Source organism: Zea mays, chromosome 3 (assembly GCF_902167145.1).
Source record: "Zea mays cultivar B73 chromosome 3, Zm-B73-REFERENCE-NAM-5.0, whole genome shotgun sequence".
Classification (NCBI taxonomy): Eukaryota; Viridiplantae; Streptophyta; class Magnoliopsida; order Poales; family Poaceae; genus Zea; species Zea mays.
Genome location: NC_050098.1, coordinates 153,730,177 through 153,752,446, shown reverse-complemented (window position 1 = coordinate 153,752,446; position 22,270 = coordinate 153,730,177). Strand labels below are relative to the sequence as shown.

The 22,270-nt window shown below is 42.9% G+C and overlaps 1 protein-coding gene and 1 pseudogene across 4 annotated transcripts; both read right to left on the bottom strand.

Annotated features, from left to right (window-relative positions):
* Nucleotides 1-2,505: 2,505 nt before the first annotated feature.
* Nucleotides 2,506-5,853, bottom strand: LOC103650762 (amino-acid permease pseudogene; annotated as a pseudogene). Its single transcript, NR_163557.1, has 8 exons — nt 5,338-5,853; nt 4,894-5,154; nt 4,691-4,709; nt 3,837-4,040; nt 3,575-3,756; nt 3,185-3,474; nt 2,981-3,110; nt 2,506-2,851 (listed from the first exon to the last, which is right to left on the bottom strand). The product of NR_163557.1 is annotated as an amino-acid permease pseudogene (transcript).
* Nucleotides 5,854-6,061: 208 nt separating this feature from the next.
* Nucleotides 6,062-19,211, bottom strand: LOC103650763 (uncharacterized). 3 transcript variants are annotated; one of them, XM_008676333.4, is made up of 17 exons: nt 18,973-19,211; nt 18,760-18,824; nt 16,701-17,213; nt 16,202-16,451; nt 15,390-15,685; nt 14,705-14,878; nt 13,770-14,504; nt 13,605-13,699; nt 13,456-13,509; nt 13,284-13,372; nt 13,126-13,191; nt 12,420-12,968; nt 10,063-10,137; nt 9,760-9,830; nt 9,618-9,675; nt 7,488-7,689; nt 6,062-7,234 (listed from the first exon to the last, which is right to left on the bottom strand). In XM_008676333.4, exons 3-17 carry the CDS (start codon nt 17,096-17,098, stop codon nt 6,585-6,587), a joined length of 3,762 nt encoding a protein of 1,253 aa, XP_008674555.1. In that variant the 5' UTR covers nt 17,099-17,213; nt 18,760-18,824; nt 18,973-19,211; the 3' UTR covers nt 6,062-6,584. The 3 variants fall into 3 exon arrangements, with proteins under 3 accessions (XP_008674555.1, XP_008674558.1, XP_008674557.1); XM_008676336.4 differs by having other exon boundaries at nt 10,063-10,122; XM_008676335.4 differs by having other exon boundaries at nt 16,701-17,226; nt 18,973-19,200.
* Between the last annotated feature and the right edge of the window lie 3,059 nt (nt 19,212-22,270).

Below are 22,270 nucleotides of genomic sequence, written 5' to 3'. Positions count from 1 at the left end.
CCCTCACACACAAAGAACCGCTTGAATCCTTGCTTGCTAATATGAAGTATATAGGAAGAACAAAGCAAGAACACAAGATTTTTCCCGAGGTTCGGCCACACCACAAAGGTGCTCTATTCCCCGTTGAGAAACCCACAAAGGATCGGATCTTTTCCAACCCTAATCCTCCCCTAGCCGACCATAAAGGTCAAGCCAATCACTTTATTAGCTTTGCTCAAAGAGCGGTGAAACAAACTTCTTGGGTTGTCCACAAATCCGGAGACTCCCAAGCAACCTTAAACTGTCAAGGAACACGAGGTTCCAAGAGTAACAAATCCGCACAAGTTGATGTTTGCAACAATCTCAAATGAGGGAGAAAGAAAGGGGAATGAAAACCAAGTCACGGAATCGAAGAACTCAAACCTTGCACCAAGCGCTCCTTCAATCAATCCAAGAGGGAGTGATTTGGAGTGTGAGAGGGAGAGTTAGAGCTAATATTTGAAGTTAGGTCAGGAGTAAAGGCGTGGAGTGACTGGTGTAAATGAAGAGAGGGAGCACAAGGGATATAAATAGGTGCCTCTCAAAAGCTCCTGACCGTTTGGACATTCTGTGCAAAAGCCAGTTGAATCGCACCTAGAGTCCGGTTGAACCGAGTTCTAACAGAGACGATCCAGGCTCAACTCACCGGCTTAACAACTAGGTCAACTGTCTTAACAACTAGGTCGACCGACTGAACAACTAGGTCGATCGTCCTCACCCCGATTAAGCTGCCCTTGGGGACCGACGAACCAGTTTTGACCAAAGAGGTTCTTGGTCGAAACCTTGGCTGAGGAGCCAGGTCGACCGATGTCACCCCGGTTGAGCCGGCATCAAGGGTCGGCTGAGCCAGGTTTGGTCACAGAACAACTTGGTCGAAACCCTATGAGAAGCTGGTCAGCCGACCTTACCCTGACTGAGCCGCCCCTGGAGGCCGTCTGAGCCAGTTTTGTCCAGAGAACTCCAATGGTCAATCCTGGCTGAACTGTCCCTGGGGGCTGGTTCAGTTGGTATTTGCTAGAGATGTTACTCTTGCCAGTGATCACTAGCAGGTCAACTTTGCACATCACAATCCAAACATTAAGACTTCAAAGTAGATTTTGAATGGGAGAATTTTTTAGCTTAATTGCAAACACTTTACCTTTTATGGATCCCTCTTTATTGAACGATGATTCCTACGACTCAAAAGATATAAAATTTAAATGTATCCTCACATGGAACAACTAGAAAACATGTTGAGATATATAAAGAATGGTGCGGTTCCTTTTAACAATGTGCTTCTTTTTTTCTTTACATTATCACTTGTGCTCCCTCCTATTTGGCAAAAACTGAGTACATACTAGGAGCAAACGTATTAGAGTCTATATTTGTTTTGTCATTTGATCACCAAAACCCTCTAGAGGTTGATTGCACTTATAGTACCTTCGCCCAAGAAGAACAAGGTTGTTCCATCTCATCTATGACAGTGTATCTCCACTCTTAAGGGATTTGCAGGCAATCCCATGGCCTGCTCCATATAAGTTGTAATTGCTTGCTTCATATGATGGATAGTTGGACCCGAGACAGTTTCTCATGAGTATACGTACCAACTGTTATATCCTTCGGTGAAAACACAACAATGTTGATGAAATCATTCATCGTGGTTTTGTAAAAGGCATAGCTCAAACCTAATATTCATACATTCATCCAAGATCTATTATCACATGGGGACAGTCGAAAGAGTGAATTGATTGCAATTTTTCAAGGTTTTCAAGCTAAACCAATCATGGCACATGCATTGTTCCTATGTGTCTAAGAAGTAGACGAATCCCTTCATTGTTGCAAATAGACCACTTGGCCAACCTTGATTTCCATCGTTGCACTCCATACTCTTGTGAACACCTCTTGAGGCTAGAGAAATACACTTCACTTACTTGCATCTTGTAGATCATAAATTGGGTGGGATTGGAGAGCTCTTAGTGTATCGCATTGTTACATCTTATGGCACTAGGTGGGCAACTTGGGTTGGTTATACTCTTGCTACTCCTAGTATTTGTCATCACCTAGATGGTCTAGAGTTAGGGTTTATAGGATCGTTGAACATTTTTTTAGATATTGTTGCTAACCCCAATCATCGTTTGTGAGAGGCTTTTATGCTCATCCCTAGCAAGAGATTCACGAAGACCAACTCCACAAGAATCATGGCTTGTTGGAATGCCTCTCTAGTATGATGTCCATTAGCGCATGAACCATATTGTTTGGACTCACCATATAACAAGGACGTAGGTTACCAACATACAATCGAACCTTATGGATACATCTTGTGTCATCCCTTATCCTCCCTAGTGATTTGCTACTATACTTACTCTTGCAATCACTTTCAATTACTTGTTGCATGTCAATTGTTCAATTAGCCTCATGTAGAGTATAATTAGAGATATTTGCATTTGTGTGATATTTCTGACTACAAAGTAGCTTGCCTTGATCAACACATACACACTCTAGCTTAGGCGACATCAACGTTGGTGATTGGCCCTTGGAACCAGAAGCGGGCGTGGAGCACCCACGAGCCGACGCTGAGCAGCAGCACGCCGACGACGACGACCGGCGCGTAGTTGAAGGTGTCCTCGGCGACGGGGTACGCTACGGGCAGGGAGAAGAGCACGGTGACGGCGGCCACCCACGCGACGGCGACCCAGCCGACGAGGAGGCCGTATCTCCCGAGGTGGAACGGCCCCGGGACGAAGGATCTCCGGGCCGTGGTGACGCGGAAGACGATGGGCAGTCCGTAGGCGATGTACGGCCCGACGGTCGCCACGGACAGCATCGCCTGGAATGCCACCTGGCTCCCCAGCGACTGGTGGATAGATAGAGAAGATAGATATGGACACCAACTCGTCAAGAGTTATGACATCATGCATATATAATCGCGCGCTTGGATTGAATTGAAGTAGCCGAGATAGAGATGGTGAGGCGACGCACGCACCGTGAGAGCCATGGCGAACGCCACGGACACGGAGAGCCAGACGACGTTCAAGGGCACCTCCTGCTTGTTCACCTTGTACCATACGTGCGAGAATGGCACCGCTCCGTCCCTGGAGAAGGCATACCCCATCCTACACACGCACTAGGCGGCCCTCTCAGTACAGTGTTGTACCTACGCTAGCATTTTTTTATAGGGATTAATTACCTTGAGTTGCTGGTGACGCACGCGGAGCCGCAGAGGAAGGTGGTGACGGCGACGATCCCCAAGCAAACGACGCCTCCGACGCCGCTGCCGAACCTCCTGCGGAAAGCGTCGTAGAGGGCCTGCGCGACGGCGTACCCGCCGGCGTCGTTGCCGGGGTCCAGGAGGTACGGGATGTCCGTCATCAGCGACGCCAGGGCCACCAGGTAGACCCATCCCAAGACGCTGGACAGAGCGACGGAGGTGACGATCCCCATCGGCCCACTCCAGTCCGCGTTCTTCGTCTCCTCCGTCTGGCAGGCACACATTGCTTTGTTTGTCAGATTGGACCGGCCGGGATATATACGTAGCGTATTAGCCGTGTTGTACTGTACCATCCCCATGCATGCATACCATGTGTGCAGATGCGTCATAGCCGATGAGCGAGTACTGGCTCATCAGCAGCCCCAAGGCAAGGATGTAGGCCTTGCCGTGGACGCCCATGCCATTGTCTGTGTTCAAATGCGTGAAGATGAACTCCGTGCTCGCCCTCTCCGTCGCAACGGCTGGGATGATGATCACAAGAGCAAATGTACCTACGTATGTATATATGATGATATAGTTTTATCACCAGCATGCAACTAATATCGTATATTTGGTGTTTATATATACCAACCTGCGGTGTTCCAGAACGCTCCGAGATGGCCGAACCATGCCAGGTGTTCATTAGCCCGTGTATGACCAGGATGGCGCCGTAGATGGCCAGCACGACGTACTTGGATGCCATGTAGCCGCCGCCGTTGAGGCCTCCGGTGGCAAGCAGGACGATCACCTGCACAAGCTGCGCCAGCGAGAAGTCGACGCTCGTCGTACCTGCCCACTGTGTGTGTGACATAGTTTAATCAACAAGACTATCATCGGGTGCAGACTCTGCCCTTCGCCGCCAGAGCTGACTGTGCCCAAAGCACGCAAAACCAGGTATGTAGTGTGGACTGTGGAGTACTCTGGCTGGCTAGCTAGCTAGTACTCTCATTTTTTTTACACCGCATTAATTGGAAAAAAGTTTAATAATATAGCCGACTGAGTCTATTTGCAGTCTCTCTCAGTTCATCCGTATAATTATAGTTAGCTCTTCAATATTTTTTGCAAAACCAGCACTTACCATCTCTTGTAAAGTTTTTTTTGGTTCTTGTGTCTAACCCAGCTGCAGTCCGTTTTCCCTATGTCTCCTCTCCACTCCTCTCTCTCTCTTCTGCATCGGCATTTAGCCTGCTTACCACCTCTCGTTATACTTGCTCTTATGTTTGTAATATAAGACAGAAATTTCTAAATTTGGCTCTCGATTTCAAAGAACCTATGTGTAATGTATTGCGTATTATGGAAGTACTTGACTAGATTATGAAGAATATTTTAATTTCAGCATGGATGAAAATACGCAGTGTATACTATATGTGTTGCAGCTAGCTAGTCAGCTATGCACGCATGAATCTGTGAAGCAAGATTGATCAGGCCGGCGTACGACGTACGTACCTGTCCCACGATGTTGAACCTGCACATGCAAGATCGACGGGGCGGCACAATATAAAAGATGAAACTTGGTTAGGCACAGCACAGACGACACGACACGTACGCTAGACGATTGGAAATGTCGCCTAATAAGTAGCTATATATATATCATATTAACAGAAGTAATAAATAATAAAAGCGGAACGCATTGTTTATTTGACACGTACCATCCGGTGAGCCAGGAAGCGAGGGGAGCCCAGTCCTTGCCGGCGAGCTTAGCGCTCCAGTAGTAGAGGCCGCCGGAGGTCGGGTACGCCGAGCAGATCTCCGCCATGGACAGCGCCACGCATGCGTTGAGGGCGGAGACGAGGAACCAGCCCAGCGTCATGGACACCGGCCCGCCGTAGCGCAGGCCGGTGTTGTAGGTGATCGTCACGCCCATCAGCACGGAGATGATGGAGAAAGACAAGGCGAAGTTGGAAAGGACGCTGTACAAGAGAGAGAGAGAGAGAGAGAGAGAGAGAGAGAGAGAGAGAGAGAGAGAGAGAGAGAGAGAGAGAGAGAGAGAGAGAGAGAGAGAGAGAGAGAGAGAGAGAGAGAGAACAGAGCTCAGAACTCCAATCCAGTTCAGAAGCGAAAGAATTAATCCATAGCATATGCAGTTAGCTTACGAGAGGCCTCGCTTGAGCTCCTGCTTGTATCCCAGCTGGTGCAGCCGGACTTGGTCTGGATCCGCCGCCGGGTCGGCGACTGGGAGCTCAACGGAAGAGCGGCGAGAGGCGGCCATGGTTAGTTTCTCCTAGCTGCTATGCTAGCTCTCTCCTGGCTGCATGCACTTCCTCCGCGCGCGGGCGCCGGCGGTGGCCTGCAGGCACCGCTGATAGTTGTAGACTAGTGCGGCCGCAGTGGTGGACAAGACGGATCCGTGACGTAGCTTCTTAACACTACTGTGCTACTAGTAGTAGTAGAGCAAGGAGTCAACACGGAGGACTGGAAATCTGAGGGTGGTTCCAGGATATCATTGGGTTGGAATTTATTTTTGACTGAATCAAAGTGGGGGTATTATCAGCATGATGTCGATGCTCAGGACGAGTTGTAACCACGTGTTTGATCTATGCTATTCCTCCATTTTTCCAGATAGTTTTGCTATGTGTTTATACACAGTATATCTAAGATGGGCGTTTGTTAATGTTTTGTGCCGTAGACTGCAATACTGAGTAAAGTTTTAATATATAGGGATAGAAATAGGTAAGCTGCTAGAGATAGTATCATTTCGTTTACTATGAAATGGTTCCAGCTGGAATGATACATTTATTTACGTTAACATTGATTGGCTGGAATAGTCTCTAGCCTCAATCTAATCTGAGATAAAAGAATGTGATCTTATGCTCGCAATAAGGGGGGAAAGTCGGCGCTGCCATGAGATGAGAAATGTCCTCAGTCTGTACACACACAACCTTTGGAGCGAGTAACAGATGCAGTAACTAGCCTCCCTACCTTGTAACTAGGGCGCCAAAATAGATATGTACACCGACGTCTACACGACAGATGAACGTATAGGGGAGGGTACAAGGCAGGGAGGCAAATTACACGCTGGTACAAAAAAGACAACACGTGGTTGTTGGGATTGTCAAGAGGTCTCTATCAACTGTCTGTCCCTCTCTCTCTCTTTTATCAGAGCTAGTTTGGAAACTCAAATCCCCTCCAGAATTAGAGGAGATTGAGGAAGAAATTATTGCATTCTCCCCTCAATCACCTCCAATACCGGAAGGGATTTGAGTTTCCAAACTAGCCCTAAGTGAAGCTTAATAACCAGGCCTGGTGTTAAAACTGCAGGGTTGGTGGTTACCTGTGCACGCACTATCGGGAGCTTTTTCTCTGTTGGTTGTTACTGTGAGAAACGAAGGAAAATGTACGGCTATATCATGAGGTTTATCTCGTTGATGTCGTCCATGGGGATCTCGAGGCCCATCAGGTCGAGGTCCTGGAGGGCGTCGTCGTCGTCCAGATTCAACCAGCCGCCAAAGTCGGCGTCCAGTCCTGGCAGCTCGAGGTTAGCCAGGTCGGGCATTTCGGCGTCATTCGAAGCATTCGCCGCCGGATCACCACCATGCCTGGCAGCAGCAGCTGCTGCTGCTGCTGCGCTCTCCTCCTTGCCGTTCCCACTGCTGGGAGGCGTTGTTTTCGCTGGAAGCTGTAGACCTCCTGAAGGAGCAGAGATGTTGGCTGCCTTCTGTCTGAGCTTTGTTTTGTTCTTCCTTTCACCCTTTGCGTTGGACGGCGACGGACGGCCGGACCTGAGGCTGTCTCGGTTGTGCCCCTTCCCTTCCCTCTCGCTTCTCTTCCCTTTCGTATTGCTGACGAGGGAGATACCAAGGACGGAGGAGGAGGTTCTCAGAGCTCCTCCTGTTATGCTACCTACAACCTCGTCCAGCAACAGTTCCCGCTGCTTTACGTTGTTTGTCCAGGGATCCTCCTTTGCAAACGACAGGTCCGTCGGGTGACTGCTTCCTCGCGAAGCGTCTGGTGCACCGGCCCTGTGGACTGGTCTCGCTGTTGTATTGTTATCTGCAAATAAGATGCACATAAATCAGGTCCCATACTCCCTCTCTCAGTGTGACTCTCGCCCTTTTGAGAAGACAAACCAAAACTATACCCAAAAAAGTTGAAATTGCTGAAGTTTATCAAAACTATCATAACAAATAAGCACCATCAAAATTAAGGAACCAAACTCAGAATTGCATCCTTTTTGGGACGGAGGTTGTATAAACACAAGTTGCCACAGACAATGCCGATAGTTATTGTTGTGGTGATGCAATACCTTGTGAAGCAGTATCTAGACTGCGTCTGTGAGACGTCGCTGATAAAAACATGTCCTTGAAAATAGGCTCATCAAAGCAACTTGTCCCCGCCTCTTCGTAGTTTTGGCATCGCACTAGTACTCGTTTGACAAAACTTAGAGCAGCATGTTTGCCAGTTCTATTGACATTTTTGCTGCTTGAAACATTTGGACCACAGAAGGCCTGGAGATTAGCAAGAAACGGTCAATCATTTAGCTAAGCATGTGAAAGCATATTAAGCTTCATAACCCAAAGAAAGCAGAGCTAACGAATGTCGAAAAGAACATATTTTTCCTTAAAGAAAAATTATGTCCAGTGCAGACGTATTCCACTTCCTAGTTATAAAATTATATAAGTTCATTAACACTTGGACATCAACCGTAAAACTGGGATGCAAGTTCCAACTAATGACACATTATTCAAGCTGCCCCACTTTCAGTGGTCTGGGAACATCATCCACCAAGCAAATCAAAGTCCTGGACATCGGCCAAGCAAATCAAGGTGAGAGTAGCAAGAACCATTACTCAGGTGCATTGCACAAACTGGTCAGGGTTACGCTCACAGCACAACAATTGTCATTGTTCGATCTCAAGCAAACCATCCAAGTAACTGTGCATGCCAGGCCAAGCAGGCTGAGATACTTTTCAAACTAACATCAGGAGAAAGTGAATAGACATGAACTAAAACCATATTAGGGCATGCACAATCCGTCTGATTGGTTGCCCGCACTATCTCGTCCTAAGCCATCACATGCGTTGACTTTGTGCGAGACGTGTTTGGTTGTCTGCATGCGGGAGACATAGCCTACATGAACAGATTTTAAGGGTGTTTGGCTGCATCCGGCCATACGACTGAAACGGGCGTACCCGACCGCCCAGGCTCCAGCGATCGAGGCTTGGCGCGCCCAGCCATCCAATCAGCCGCAATGTGAAACGACCAAACAAACCTTAAATGTGGGACCCATTGCAGATGGCATTAGTTAAGTAACACGCCACAAAGATACTGTTTCTAGTAGGACATTAGGCAGGTCCCACAGTAAAAAAAATCCCACCATGCCCAACCTCCCCTTTCCACGCAGAACCCTTGCTCGATCCCCAACTTCCCATTCTGTGAACACTCATTCGATCCATCAATTCTGTACACCTTCAGCCCCTCATGCATGGAATGTGGCCTCGCATGACAGGCTCCAGTCCGGACTAGTAACGAGCAGGGCAGCAGGATGCAAGCCTGCAGCAACACGGCAGGGTCGCATGCTGGCCACCTTGCGATCCTGCGGTTGGGACCCAAGGCCTCCATCCAGCACGCTAGCTGCTCTGCGCGAGGTCAAGCTCCTCCCTGATCCATGTCCCAGTGCCACTGGACAAGCGACAGAGGCAGTTCAACGCTCAGGCGTTACATGGTAGATTGGCTCACCGAATTATTGACGCTGTTCGGCTGGTGGCCTTTGCAGCAGCAGCTGCTGCAGCCGCCTGCTGCTTGCTGCTGTAGCACAGTGCACATTTGCAGCTGCAGCTTTCTCAAAAACGGCAGCCGAACAGCTTCATTGTCTCTGCTCTTTCCTCATTCCCGTGGTTGAGTGATTAATTTGATGATTTGTCTGTGGATACCTGCAGCTATATTGTCCTCACCACTGACCACATCCCATCCGTGGACTTCCGCCGGTAGATGGATTTGATGAGGCTACTCTCCCTCTCCCATTTGCAGGTTCTAGAGGAGACGGACACCACACAGCTTGAGGTCCTATCACCAACCACTCTGGACCACATGCTGACGCTAATGCTGCACCCTTCCTGTACACGAGTTCACCTGGCCCTAGCAACCATTCTGGAGGTGACCAACCAACAGTCGTCTGCTCCATGGAGGGAGGAGAAAGGAGAGGGACAGAGAGAGAAAAAAGTTCACTTCTTAGGTGCACTCTAAGCTGAGATCGACTGAGGAAATTTTTCTTTAAGGTGACTTCCCACAATGTTTGTGGTTTATTTTAAGAATGCAATCGTTAACTTAAGGTCACCTTTTAGCTATATTGTGATTGCCCTTAGCTGCACAGCTACAATGTCTAACATGACAAATAAAATGAGAAATAGTTCATATTGGAGATTTGAGGGAGTTACCATATATTTCTCATATGCTCTCAGGAGAAGTCTATCCATGGCAAGGCGTGAGAATTCCCTATTATAAAGTGCACCAAGTTTACATAAGAGTCTGCAACATGAGAATCTGTTTCTATAATAGGTGCAAATGGCCTGAAAATACCTATGCTGAGACTCTTTTGCAGTTGCAACAATGCCATCCAGTTTCAATAGCAAGTTTTTCTTCTCCACAACCTATGATATCAGCAGAAATACTACCATTAATTATGGGAGTGTTATATTGTAGACAAGGTTCAAATACATCAAATGTAATAAAACAAGTCGGTCAATAAATGAAATGTGATGCATTAGCAGAAGTAAAGCAATTAAAACATTATGCTACAATGTAGACATGAATTGAAGAGATTAAGAAAAATAAAATATGTTGATCAAGAAATAAGATACGCGTTCATGCACTTATGAGTACCTCTTTACGAAGTTGGCCTTCTAATTTACAGATTTCAGCATTAATATCCTCGTCCTCACTCTGTGCAAGATCAGGCTAAAATAGAAATAAGTCAAAACCCTGGAAAAAGTTTGCTGATTTCTACATTATTCGAGTAAACCAGGATGTTCAAATTTGGGGATTCATCGAGCAAAGGGAAGTTACAAACTGGACCAAATTAACAATATTACTAAGAATAAAATGCTTTAAACAAGAAGCACATCATCATGAAACATTTTGGAGGTCAGCACAGGAAGAAACTGGTGTCCTAATAAAAACCATGTAATATTCCATATTACATGTTCTTAATCAATTTAGACGCAAGGATAAATATCAAATCTAAGGTGAGAAAACTACCATGCACATGCAATATTCCACTTTCCATATTCGTTAATTAATTCAGAAGAAAAGATAAATATCAAATCTAAGGAAAGAAAACTAGCATGCAATATTCCGCTTTCTTTAATCAGTTCAGACGAAAGGTTAAATATCGAATTTATGTGAAGGAGAGTAGAACAGAGAGGGCTGTGGTGAGAAGATATCAAAATATACAAACCTATCTGGTTCAGACAATGAACAAGCGTACTGTAGAAAATTATTCACATCTTAAGATGACATGTATTATGGCCCTGTTTGGCACAACTTATTTTCAGCTTCTTCACAGATTTAAGTAGAAGTTGTGCCAAACAGGGAGCTTTTGCAGCATATTATCAGTCCAATTGCTTCTCAGAATGAACTAAAAGCAGACAATGGCCCTGTTTGGCATAGTTGTTGTGTGTTGAAAAAGCAGCTTATCTTTTTTTTCTCGAACGCGCAGGAGAGCTGTGCATCGTTATATTAAGAGAGAGAAAGGTCCGAAGTGGACCACAATACAATGCTCGAAGAAGGCAAAAGAACACAGGAAAAAAAGAAAAAGACCAGAACCTTAATACAGACAGGGAACTCTATCCTTATCTCATGCTGTAATAGGACGACCTCAGCTGTCACAGCATTAAGCGCTAGAAATAGCCCTGACCCTATTAAAGGCAGCCAGGAGACCAAGGCTTTCAAGTTGCTTTGCCCCAGGCCTACTCCAACACTCCACTTCATCCATAAACAGTCTTTGAATGGTGCTCAAGGAAGGACTTGTTCCATCAAAAAGCAGCTTATATGAGAAGCTGGTGAAAAGCGGCTTCTGCTTATTGTCTCCTTTTAGTTCATTTCTGCTTATTGTCTCCTTTTTAGTTCATTCTGAGAAGCAGCTGAACTGATAAGCTGCTTCAGAAGCTCCCTGTTTGGCACAACTTTCGCTTAAATATGTGAAGAAGCTGAAAATAATCTATGCCAAACAGGGCCAATAAGCGGAAGCTGAGCTGCTTTTTCAACAAGCAGTAGCTATGTCAAACAGGGCCATATTATGGAGAGTACACATACACCAAGAAGCGAAACTTAGCATTAATATTACCTTGGTGCACTGCTCTATAGCACATCAAAGAACATAAAAAGATTACATGGTGAAATCTCAATTTAATAATAGAAAAAATATTCACTATAGTGTGTTGGCATCAGAGAAAATAAATGTGGCATCACCCCTGCAAACACCTATCCAAATAATTTTCAAATCAACAGAGAAGCAAGCAAGTAAATATATTGATATGCTTGCTTACATGGATATCAAGGCAGTAAAGCGAGGCATGGCGGTCAATACCGTCTCAAGCAAGGCGGCGACAAATGTTCATACCAAGGTAAGGAAATGCAAGACATCAGTGTGAAGGGGGAAGAATAGGAAAAAAGAAAAGAAAAAGTAGTAGTGGGCTGGCCTAGCGGCCTAGCCCACCAGGCAGCCCATGTGTGATGTGTCCCTCCCCTGCCTATATATCACAATCCAGAACATTACATAGCCACCGCCCTCTCACGCCTCTTTCGTTCTCCAGAACCGTCTTTCAGCCTCCGCACCTGCCCCATGCTGCCGCCACGATTCCCGCTTCCCTCTGTCCTCTAGATGCGCCGCCATCGCTCACCTCTCCGCTTCCTTTCACTTCCCTAAGTCCCTCACTGCTGTGTGCCCTCAGACCAACCACGACCACCGTCCCCTTCCAGATCGAGCGATTGACAAGCAAGGATGGAAAAAAAATCAAGCGAACAGCAGCGAAATCAGGCAGATGGCACAATTGAGCTGGATAGAAGCAGAATCAAGTGGGAAATGGCGCAATAGAGTAAGGCGATGGGAAGTAACACCATCATTGTAACAGAATGTGCATATCAATAAGTAATAAAGCTGAGAAGTAACATAAAACCCATAACATGGTAACTAAAACATATAGTAGAAACATTATGGTTGTAGTAAGAAAACAACCTACCACAGGTTCAATAGATACACCAACTTCACTCAGCTCAATGATAATCCTATCATTGAAGCACATCTCACTGTACTGAAACTCAGGCCACACCTTGGTTTTATCCATGACATTGCCACTTCTATTTGACACATCATTATATTTCCAGTCAGAATCCATTGTCAGACCATTTGGGCCCCTCCTTGAAGCTTCAAAATTCGCTAAAGGTTCTAACTTATAATTATTTGAGTGAGGCTTCCATCCTCCTCCATCAAAATGAATTTCATGTGTATCAAATGCATAGCCCTCGCTTATGTAAGTGTTGTTGGTAATACTATCGATCCTATCTTCATCAATCAATGCTTGAATAAGTCTTTGGCCAACTGAAGACCATCCTGGTACCCCAATCCCATGGACAAGTTGATCGAGGATAGGTTCAATGCAGCTTGCCTCCCAGCCAACCCCTATGTCATTATCCAACTGATTCAAGCCAAAACCATTTGGAAGAGCAGCGTGATCATCTTTGTTGCTAGCGGCTGGAGTTGAGGGGTGTGAAATGTATTCAAGACCACCCTGTATTGGGAAAAATATCAAGCATAAAACTCAATTGAAATCAAGTGTTGAAATGACTTCTACCATTTCTACAAACAGAAACTACCAGAAATGCATTGACACCAGGGCAACTTTGTTAGTACAATAATACTGCACGGACAGAGTTATGAAAAGGTACCTTATATTTTTGGCATTCACCCCCTTCCATTGACCTACTTGAAGAGGAATCATCTGGTAAATGTATCTAACCAACAAAGTATTGACCAAGGAACAATTAATTAATGTAGTGAAGAGTAAAATACATCTGTTGGCGCAATAGAAAATCACCCACATTACCTGTTGACTAAGATATGTGATGTCTTCTGCAGTCAAAAATGCGAAGAAAGGTTCAACCTGCCGCCAGAACGTGCTTGCACAAGCAGATCCTGCAACAAGAAAAATAACATTCAAATATTCAATAATTTTCCAATGAAGGAAGATAAACAGAATGTGAAAGTAAAGTCAATACTTAGGGCAGCATTTGCTGAAGCAAGAAGTTCCTCATGATCATCTTCAGATTGCACTGAAAAGTGAACAGCACAAGTTCAAGGGTATGGTTCAAAAGGAACTGTTTCAAGTTGCATAAAGCACTCTGATTGATACCAAGAGACGCTATACCAGGAGAGTCTGACTGCACACTGCTACTTGTATGCCTAGGCCGTGCATTACTTTTGCGCTCAGATATTTTCTTCATCAGTGGTCTCCCAGATTTACTACAGGGAGAATTCAGGGTTAGAGTATTTAGCCACATAAAACTGCTTTTCAGCTAAGGAAACAAGTTACCTCTCAGTTCTCTCTGAGACTGTCCTCACACTTCTTTGTTTTGTAATCGGAGCATTTTCAAGCTTGTCAATGGATACAGGAGTCCCAGGCCTGGTCAGAGTAAAACCCGGGACAACTCTTGCTTGTCTCCTTAAAGCATCTCCAATATCCTCATCAGCAGGCAACTTATTCCTTTTGGAAGGATGCCCAAGCATAGCAATCTTCTGAAAACCAGAGCCATGCCCATCATCCAGTTCACCAGCCCTTTTGCCCTTGTCCCTTAGCTTTTTCTCAGCAACTACAGGCTCATTGCCTTCAGGTCCAGTTGAGAGCCCATGATCTCCTCGTTTTGTTTGTTGAAGGCTATTTACAGATGCACGCCTCGGTAAACCTGCACAATCTTCATTGACAGGACTGTCCAGCGAACCTGGTACCAGTGCACTATCAGTAGTGATTATAGGGACTAAATTTGACTTCCTTGCTGAACGGGATATCTTCTGAGGCCTCTGCCCACCCCATTGGATCGGAGGAGATAATGAATGTGTTGATTTTGTACGTTTATGAATGCCAGATCCACCAGCAGAAATTAACTTATTTGTACCAGACGGATGTTCCCAATCATCAGAACTAGCTTGTGATCGATGAATGTTTGGATATGACTTCAATATTGACCCTGAATTTGATCGGGGTCCCCGCGCAGATCCATTCGCCTTCGGTAATGATGCAATGTTACATCCACTGTCGTCTTCATTAGGCCTGAAAAATCAATGTGTCAAGGCCTGATTTTGTTCATTCAAGTGTGTGAACTGAGTTGGCGGTGAAGGTGAAATACTAATCACAGTTATGATGAAAGAATTAGGACTCAGTGTGCAGCAGAAGATAACTTTCTTAGTTTAATGTGGTAAATGATAAAATAGAGGAGCATAGAGCAGAACAGGTAAAAAAGCACATCTTACTTGTTAATGGTTCTCGGGTTGGGCGTTTCTTTATCTAATGCAGCTTGACGTTCCCTTTTGTTAGTAGGATGGAAACCATTGTCTTGATCACTCCTATTTAAGGGTCGCATAACAAGACCATTTTGTGTAGAAAGCAAATCTGCTTTGGTTGTGCCAGATGCAACAGTTCCAGACCTGCACAGAGTTTCATATAGTGATACCCAGAGAACAGAAAGCAAAATGGAATCGTAACAAACTTTTTCATTAATGATTTAAGGAACTGCCCCCTCCATCCCAGAATGATAAGCGTATTTTGAACAAGAAGTAAATTTTACAAACTTTGACCAACAATTTGTTAGATTATATACAACTTGCACCAATAAGTTTGTATTCAAAGTGCTTCTAAAATGGTATTAACTCTTTAGCAAATGACAACATATTTTAAAAGAAATTAAGGTCCAAAGCTACATTGTATGACTTTCCCTGATCAAATATGCTTATCATTTCAGGATGGAGTATGTCCCAAAGCTTTATTAATTTAATCACGCTGCAGAATCTTCAGGTATAAACTTCTTAAAATGTTCCCCACTATCTTCGTGCGATAACAGTTAAGTTGCCTCTCAAAAGAAGCTTAAAGGGATAAAATATCAGAATCAATATAGAACTAGAAATATGAACTCCGAGCCTAGTTGGTTAAATTTCTGACCTGAAACTAGAACTTGTCATTCTCGCCCTACCGTCATTAGTAAACTTGTGCTGCATGCCTTGTTTTGACTCTCGGTCTACATCAACAGTCCTCAAAACACCAGCCAGTGACATGTCTGCCTTAATGGTAGAACGCTTTTTCTTCATTTTTGGCTTTTCCCAACCATCGATAGTAGTTGCCAAACCTCTGATTTTTTCTTCTGGAACTGCAGAACTGCCATTGGTGGCTTTACCAGGATCTGAGATCCTATCAGTAGGTCCGGGGCCTCTTGATGGACCAGCTGTTCTTGCATCCATCTAACAAATCAGATGTACATCAGGTAAATGGTACAAAAATCCCTGGTAGGCTAAACAAGGGCACAAGGCACCTAATGACATGATCTATATGTACAGGAAGTAATGAAGTATCATCAGTTGCAAATTAACAATGGCAATAGGATAAATTTACCATGCTAAAAACAGCAACTAAGCCACATTGCCAAATAAGGCCTAGATTGACACGCAACAAATTTCACATATATAAATGAGTTCAAAACTTGCAAAACCCAATTGTATCATTTCGCAAACAACACTAACTATCTAACTTAAGATAAAAGTAAAACACTAAAAAAGGGCAGACTCAGTATCGGAGGCTCCCAACATGAGTAGAGTCTGGGGAAGGGATAAACCAAGGCAAGTCTCCCCCCACAATGCGGAGAGGCCGCTTCGAACCTGCGACCTGGAGACTCGGTGAGACAGCTCTCACCACTGCACCAAGCTTGCCCTTCATACAAGTAAAAATAAACTACATGAACATTTGGAATCAGGACCAACCTCCACCATGGATGTACGTATTCTCCTATTTTGTCCTGCATTCTTTGTCCTCTCTTCTCTCTGAAGCCCAGCTTCCATATCATCTGCATTTAAATGGCTCTGAGGAACATTTTTAGGGGTAACTCCTCCAGATGATAACACACTAGATCGTTCATTAGATGAACTGTCTCCTCGAGAACGTTTTCGCACAATATTGGGACAAAGTTTATCAATCTTCGCCATAGCACCACCAAAAGCTCTAGATCTTTCCCTGCAAGAGAATTCCACAGTGGACAATTAGACAGGAGCACATAATTTATACCCCACATAAATATCACCATATACTGGAAAACTTTCCCCATACAACTTTCCCCAGAAGGTAAAAACAGCATCATTATAAAATCTTGTGTTGATAAAAGTTGTGTTTCTTTGTAAAATTGATATTACATTCAAGTATCTGCTACCCCGTTTCATCAGATAAGTTCATCGCAAAAGAACAAAGTAACTAATGAAATAATACCTGGCCTTATTTGAATTGTCGTTAAGATTACTCCTCATACGTCTGATCTCTTCGATAGCATTTGGTAAATTTCTCCCTAGAGATGGAAGTGATGTTGAATCTTCTGCAGAGGTTCCAAAAATGGAACTTATTGATTTCTTTAGATCTAACCGAGATGTTTTGTGATCCACAGTTGCCGGTCTCAAGTCCAGTGCAAGTGACTGAACTAGATTGATAGAGTTCACTGCCGCTGACCTTGATGAGTTTGATGCTGAAAACATCGCATAGCCATCACCGCCTTCACGGAAGCTTCCTGACCTTTCCAATGAAGCAGCTGCATAGGACCCACGTTGTGCATTGAAGTATCCATGCCCATCAGGGCTACCAGACACTAAATCTGATTTTGTACTAGATGCCATTGCCCCCAATTGAGGCAATTTTCATGCCACTAACATGTTGAACACAACCTCAGGTGAAAATAACCAGGTCTTGCAATCATAAAGCTAGGTAGTATAGAATCCCAAATCACTGTACCTGTCAATACAAACTTGAAAATGATTTATTTATGTCATTCCAACTATTCAATTACACAGCATACAACATGTCCAAAACTAAGAAGTAAAAGCTAGCTTTCAGACAAAAAAAACTTTCATAAAATTTGTACCAGCATTCACATTTAACATAAGGTGTCAGATGTTATAGCTTAATTTATTCCTTTTTTGTCTACTAACCTAGCAAAAAATTGTTTTCCCAATACTGCCACCTTCTAACTATGAACTACTTGATTAATGCATGCAATCTGCAAAAATAAACTGAATCCATTCTAATATGCCAATGCAGCACTATAAAACTAAATGCATCCATCAAAATTCCATAACTCTTAACAATTATGACCAACGCTGCATGAAATATAGAAGGATGCAAGTTGTGCAAGCAGCTCCGTGAGGCATTGACCAACCCTGCTGTTTTCCATACAGTGGTGATCATAATTGTAGTGTCGTGAAATATAGATATAGATGGATGCATTTAGTAACATACTGCTGCATTCGTGAAACTAGCCTCAGTAGAATTATACAACTTAATTGCTTTACATAGGCATATATAAGCAAAGCAGCCGTGACATTCGGTTTCTTTTAGCAGATTGTGTGCATTTATCAAATAGTTCATAGACAGAATGTGGTAGCATTGGAAAAATATATCCTTTTTTGCTAGGTTAGTACAGGGGGGTAGAAATAAGTTAAAAGCTACAACATATGTTACTTTATGTCTTAAATAAACAAAGTCAAAAGTCCCTCTGCATATCCACCACGAAAGTTTGCAAACTGACAGCTAATTGCTAGTTCAGAGAGAACCAAACAAATAACTAACTTTATGCTACTAACAACTGGCCTGTTCTAGTGCTCAATCCAAATGTACCTCCGGTGGATCAACAAATCATGGTGAAACTAGGAAGACAGATATATGTTATTACTACAAGTACTGATCCAAATAAGTACTTATTATCATTCATGAATAGAAGCATGAATTCAAATTAGGAATAGAAAGACACATATCAAACTCAGGTGAGGAATGGTCAACACACTGGCATTTCTAATTTAGAAAATGGCTCAATAGAAGTATATACTACATGATCATTGTGTATTCAGAGTTACCCCTAGTAACACAAGAGAGGTAGGGATCATACAGGAAAAATGTGATAGAAACTGCTCCATTTCTGTTTAGTAGCATGAATTTTAGTAAAAGGGGTTCTTAGAATTTTCAGCCTACAATTGTGCCTAGTTTTTCACTAATTCTGCTAATTGACATCCACACTCAGCTACTATTACGTAATTTAGGGCTTCCTAATGTTATATGCAGCCCTGAAACCATTCTTATGTTGCATCTTGCTGGCTGCTAGATTTTTTCTCAGAGCAACCCCAAACCGGGGGTCGGATCTAATAGAAAGACATGGGTGTCCACATGTACACAATAACTTTCGAGAGAAGTTAAAAGTTACTAGGCATCGAATGGCCAAATAGCTTGAGGTAGTTTGGGAACTCGGTTTCGCACATCAGGTAGGGAAGAGAAGGGGTGAGAATACCTGCTGGGCGCTCTTCGCTGGCGAAGATATCGGCACCTGGTGTAGGGCGACGGCCAGGGGCAGATCTAGTAGAGGGACATGGGTGTACACATGTACACCCAATAATTTTCGCAAAAGTTAGAACTTACTAGGCATCGAATAGCCAAATAGCTTGAGGTAGTTTGCGAACTCGGTTTCGCACAGCAAACAGGGAAGAGAAAGGGGTGGGAATACCTGCTCGGCGATCTTTGCCGACGAAAAGATCGGCCTCGGCACCTGGTGTAGACGGCGGCGGTTGCGGGAGCCCGACTGGAACCCGATTTGGGAGGGGGAGGCGCGATCTAGTCTGAGACGCTGTCGGCGGTGCGAGCTAGGCGGCGCCGGTGGCCACGACGTACGGACCAGGGGATACGAGGAGGAGAACGGGAACGACGAACGCAACTGGTGAAGAACCGTGAACAGTTGGCCAAATATACTTGTTGGAATTTTTACATTTAGGGCATGTACAACCTATTAATAATTATCGGGTATCTTATAATTTCTTTATAGTTTTAAATAAAAAATACAATAAAAACTTGTCTCTACACGATTCTCTATGCATATTATCTTTCAATTATATTTATGATCCAATGGCTTAACATTGTATCTTACGGTCTCTTAGGTGCTGTTTAGTTCACCAAATGTAATGTAAATGTTAATGTTAACGATTCACGCTCGAATACCGGTGGTAATAAATTTGAATAAGGCGATATCCATTTGTAGTATGATATCGATTACGGTTGGACTTAAACAAACATGATTTAACTTTATGGGTTACCCATTATATTACCAATATGTGAACCAAACGGTTAATTGTCTCTTAGGGCCTGTTTAGGAGAGTTTCACTTTAAAAAATTTTGCTTTGGTTTTTCGGCTTCACCATAAAACAACTCTAATAAATTTGTTAAAGTGGGTTCAATGAGTGTTTGGTTTGCACATAGACTCCAACTTCTGTAATACAATCGATATGTGTGAGTTTTCTTTATTACCCTTGATGATTAGTGGATGTCACGAGAGATCGAAGCGAAGCGTTGTGTTGTTTAACCAGTGATGTGGTGGGTAATTTCAACTTTATAAAGAGGTATGAAAACAGTGTTTGTGAAGCACTATCTGAGGAACTTCATGAATTCCATGAAGGTGGCCTCTAGTTTCATTTTTTCTCAGAGCTAGAGCTCGTGAAGCTAGACCTGTTTAGTGACAGAAGCTAGAATGATCCAAAGTTTTTAAAGTAAAGCCCTCCCAAACAGACCCTTATATTTTAAAAACCGATCCAAGGTCTCAAGGTTGTACATATCCTAATGCTTCTTGTGTTCTCTATTAACTATTCTGACTCCGATCAATTTTCTTGTTCTCTTTTACTCTTTTCATTCATTCTATGTACATACAACTAGTGCACTACAATAAGGTGTAATTGGAAGCATGGTTTTTTATACCACACTATTTAGAGTGCAATGTCATAACCAAGTATTCAATACCACACACTATTTTGAGTGCAATGTCATAACCAAGTATTCAATACCACAGTTTTAGAATCCATAAGATTGTTTGAAGAGATAGTACTCCCTTCGTTTTTAAATATTTGTCGCCCGCTAGTTTGTTTTTAACTAAAATGCTACAAATATAAAAAAAGAGGGGGTATTTTTTACAATAAGTCTTATACAAAACAGAAGTCTCATATTGGACCATATCATAAATTATATTTAAATCACAATGAATTAAAAAGACCAAAACATCCTAACTACATCTAGCTGTCATGGTTTGATGCTCTAGAACCTGTTGTTATTCTTGAAATAAAAAAACAACCATATTTCATAGATGTAAAAGTGTAACATTCAAATTTAAAACATGTAAGAAAACATATTTTATGTCCTCGTTGAATTCGGATTGTGGCTAAGCTTCCCTACTGTTGAATATAGTTTATGATCTTTAACTGGATAAGTTTCACAAACATTGACTAGACCAATGAAAAAGAGAAATCCAACTCTCTTTCTTTATGTCCTCCTTGTCGTATTGTGTGTGTTGTAACTAAGGACCACAACAGATTGTGATGAAGGCAACAAAAGAGATATGGATATTTTTTGTAGGAAGAGAAAAGATGAAGAAGAAATGGAGATTGTAGAGCGATGGCTAGGTAGTGGTTCTTCTCATGAGCGTACTACGTACACCTATCCACACTTCCATTCTTACGAGAAAGAAACATGTTGAAAAACTCCTACGAGGGCATAAAGCTAGGTTAGGAGAGAATTTCACATGGAGAAGGAATTTTTACAAGCTTATATAAGTACTTTATGATAGCAATGCCCTCATAAATGGTAGAGAAGTTAACTTCAATTGGAGAACAATTCGCAATGTTTCTATTCTACCTGCCAACAAATGCAAGTAATCGTTTAGTCCAAGAACGATTTTAGCATAGTGGTGAGACTGTAAGTCGGTATTCCGATTCTATTCTTAAGGTCATTGTTTCATTGTTATCAAAGTCGATACAACTTCCACTGTTCACACTCCAATCCATATTTCTAGCAATCCTAAGTTTGTATCATATTTTAAGGTAGTTTTAGTAAAGTTTTTATATGTTATCTGCTTGTGTACTATTGTTACTAACATCACACTTTTAGAACTGCATTGGAGTTATTAATGGTACTCATGTATCTATCATTATTTCTCCTAGTTTGCAAGATTCATACCGCAATATAAACTAGAAAGGCTGATTTGTAACAAAATGTAATAGTTGCATGTGACTTCAAGTGTTAATTTGTGCATGTCAGTGTTGAATGTGAAGGATCAGCTTCGAATGCTCGGGTATTGCAAGATGCACTAGTTCATGGTTTTTATGTTCCGTTTGGGAAATTTTATCTAGTGAAGCATGTTATGCTAACACTCCGAAATTTATTGATCCATACCGTAATGTATGGTATCATTTACATGAACAAGGGGGAGTAATCAAAGACCAAGTAATACAAATAAATTATTTAATATAAGACATGCACAACTCTGTAACCATGTTGAACAACACATATTAGTGTTCTAAAGATATGTTTTCTATATTGAAATGTGCATCTTACTACCCTATTGATGCACAGAGAGATATTGTACTTGCTTCTTGTGTTATCCACAACTTCATATGGAATAATAATAGTTCTATCAATGGCTAAATTAGAATGGTATTCAATTCATTCATATTGAGATAGTGGGTGTCCCAAAAGGAGATGAGGAATGCCAAGATGATGTGTTATCACTAAATGGACGTCGACGTGCAGGGAATAATAGAAGGAATCAAATTGCGCAAGCTATGTGGAACGATTATGTTGAATAATTGCTAAGAAATAGTTTCTGAGCAAGATATAGTTTGTAGTATCGTTTTTAAGCACAATATAGTTTATAGTATCGTTTTTAAGCAAGTAATGTTTTGTGGTACCAGTTTGTAAGCAAATAATGGTTTGTAGACAAACCTAATATTAGTTTGAAATCAGTCCTCTGATGAAAGCGTCTACAA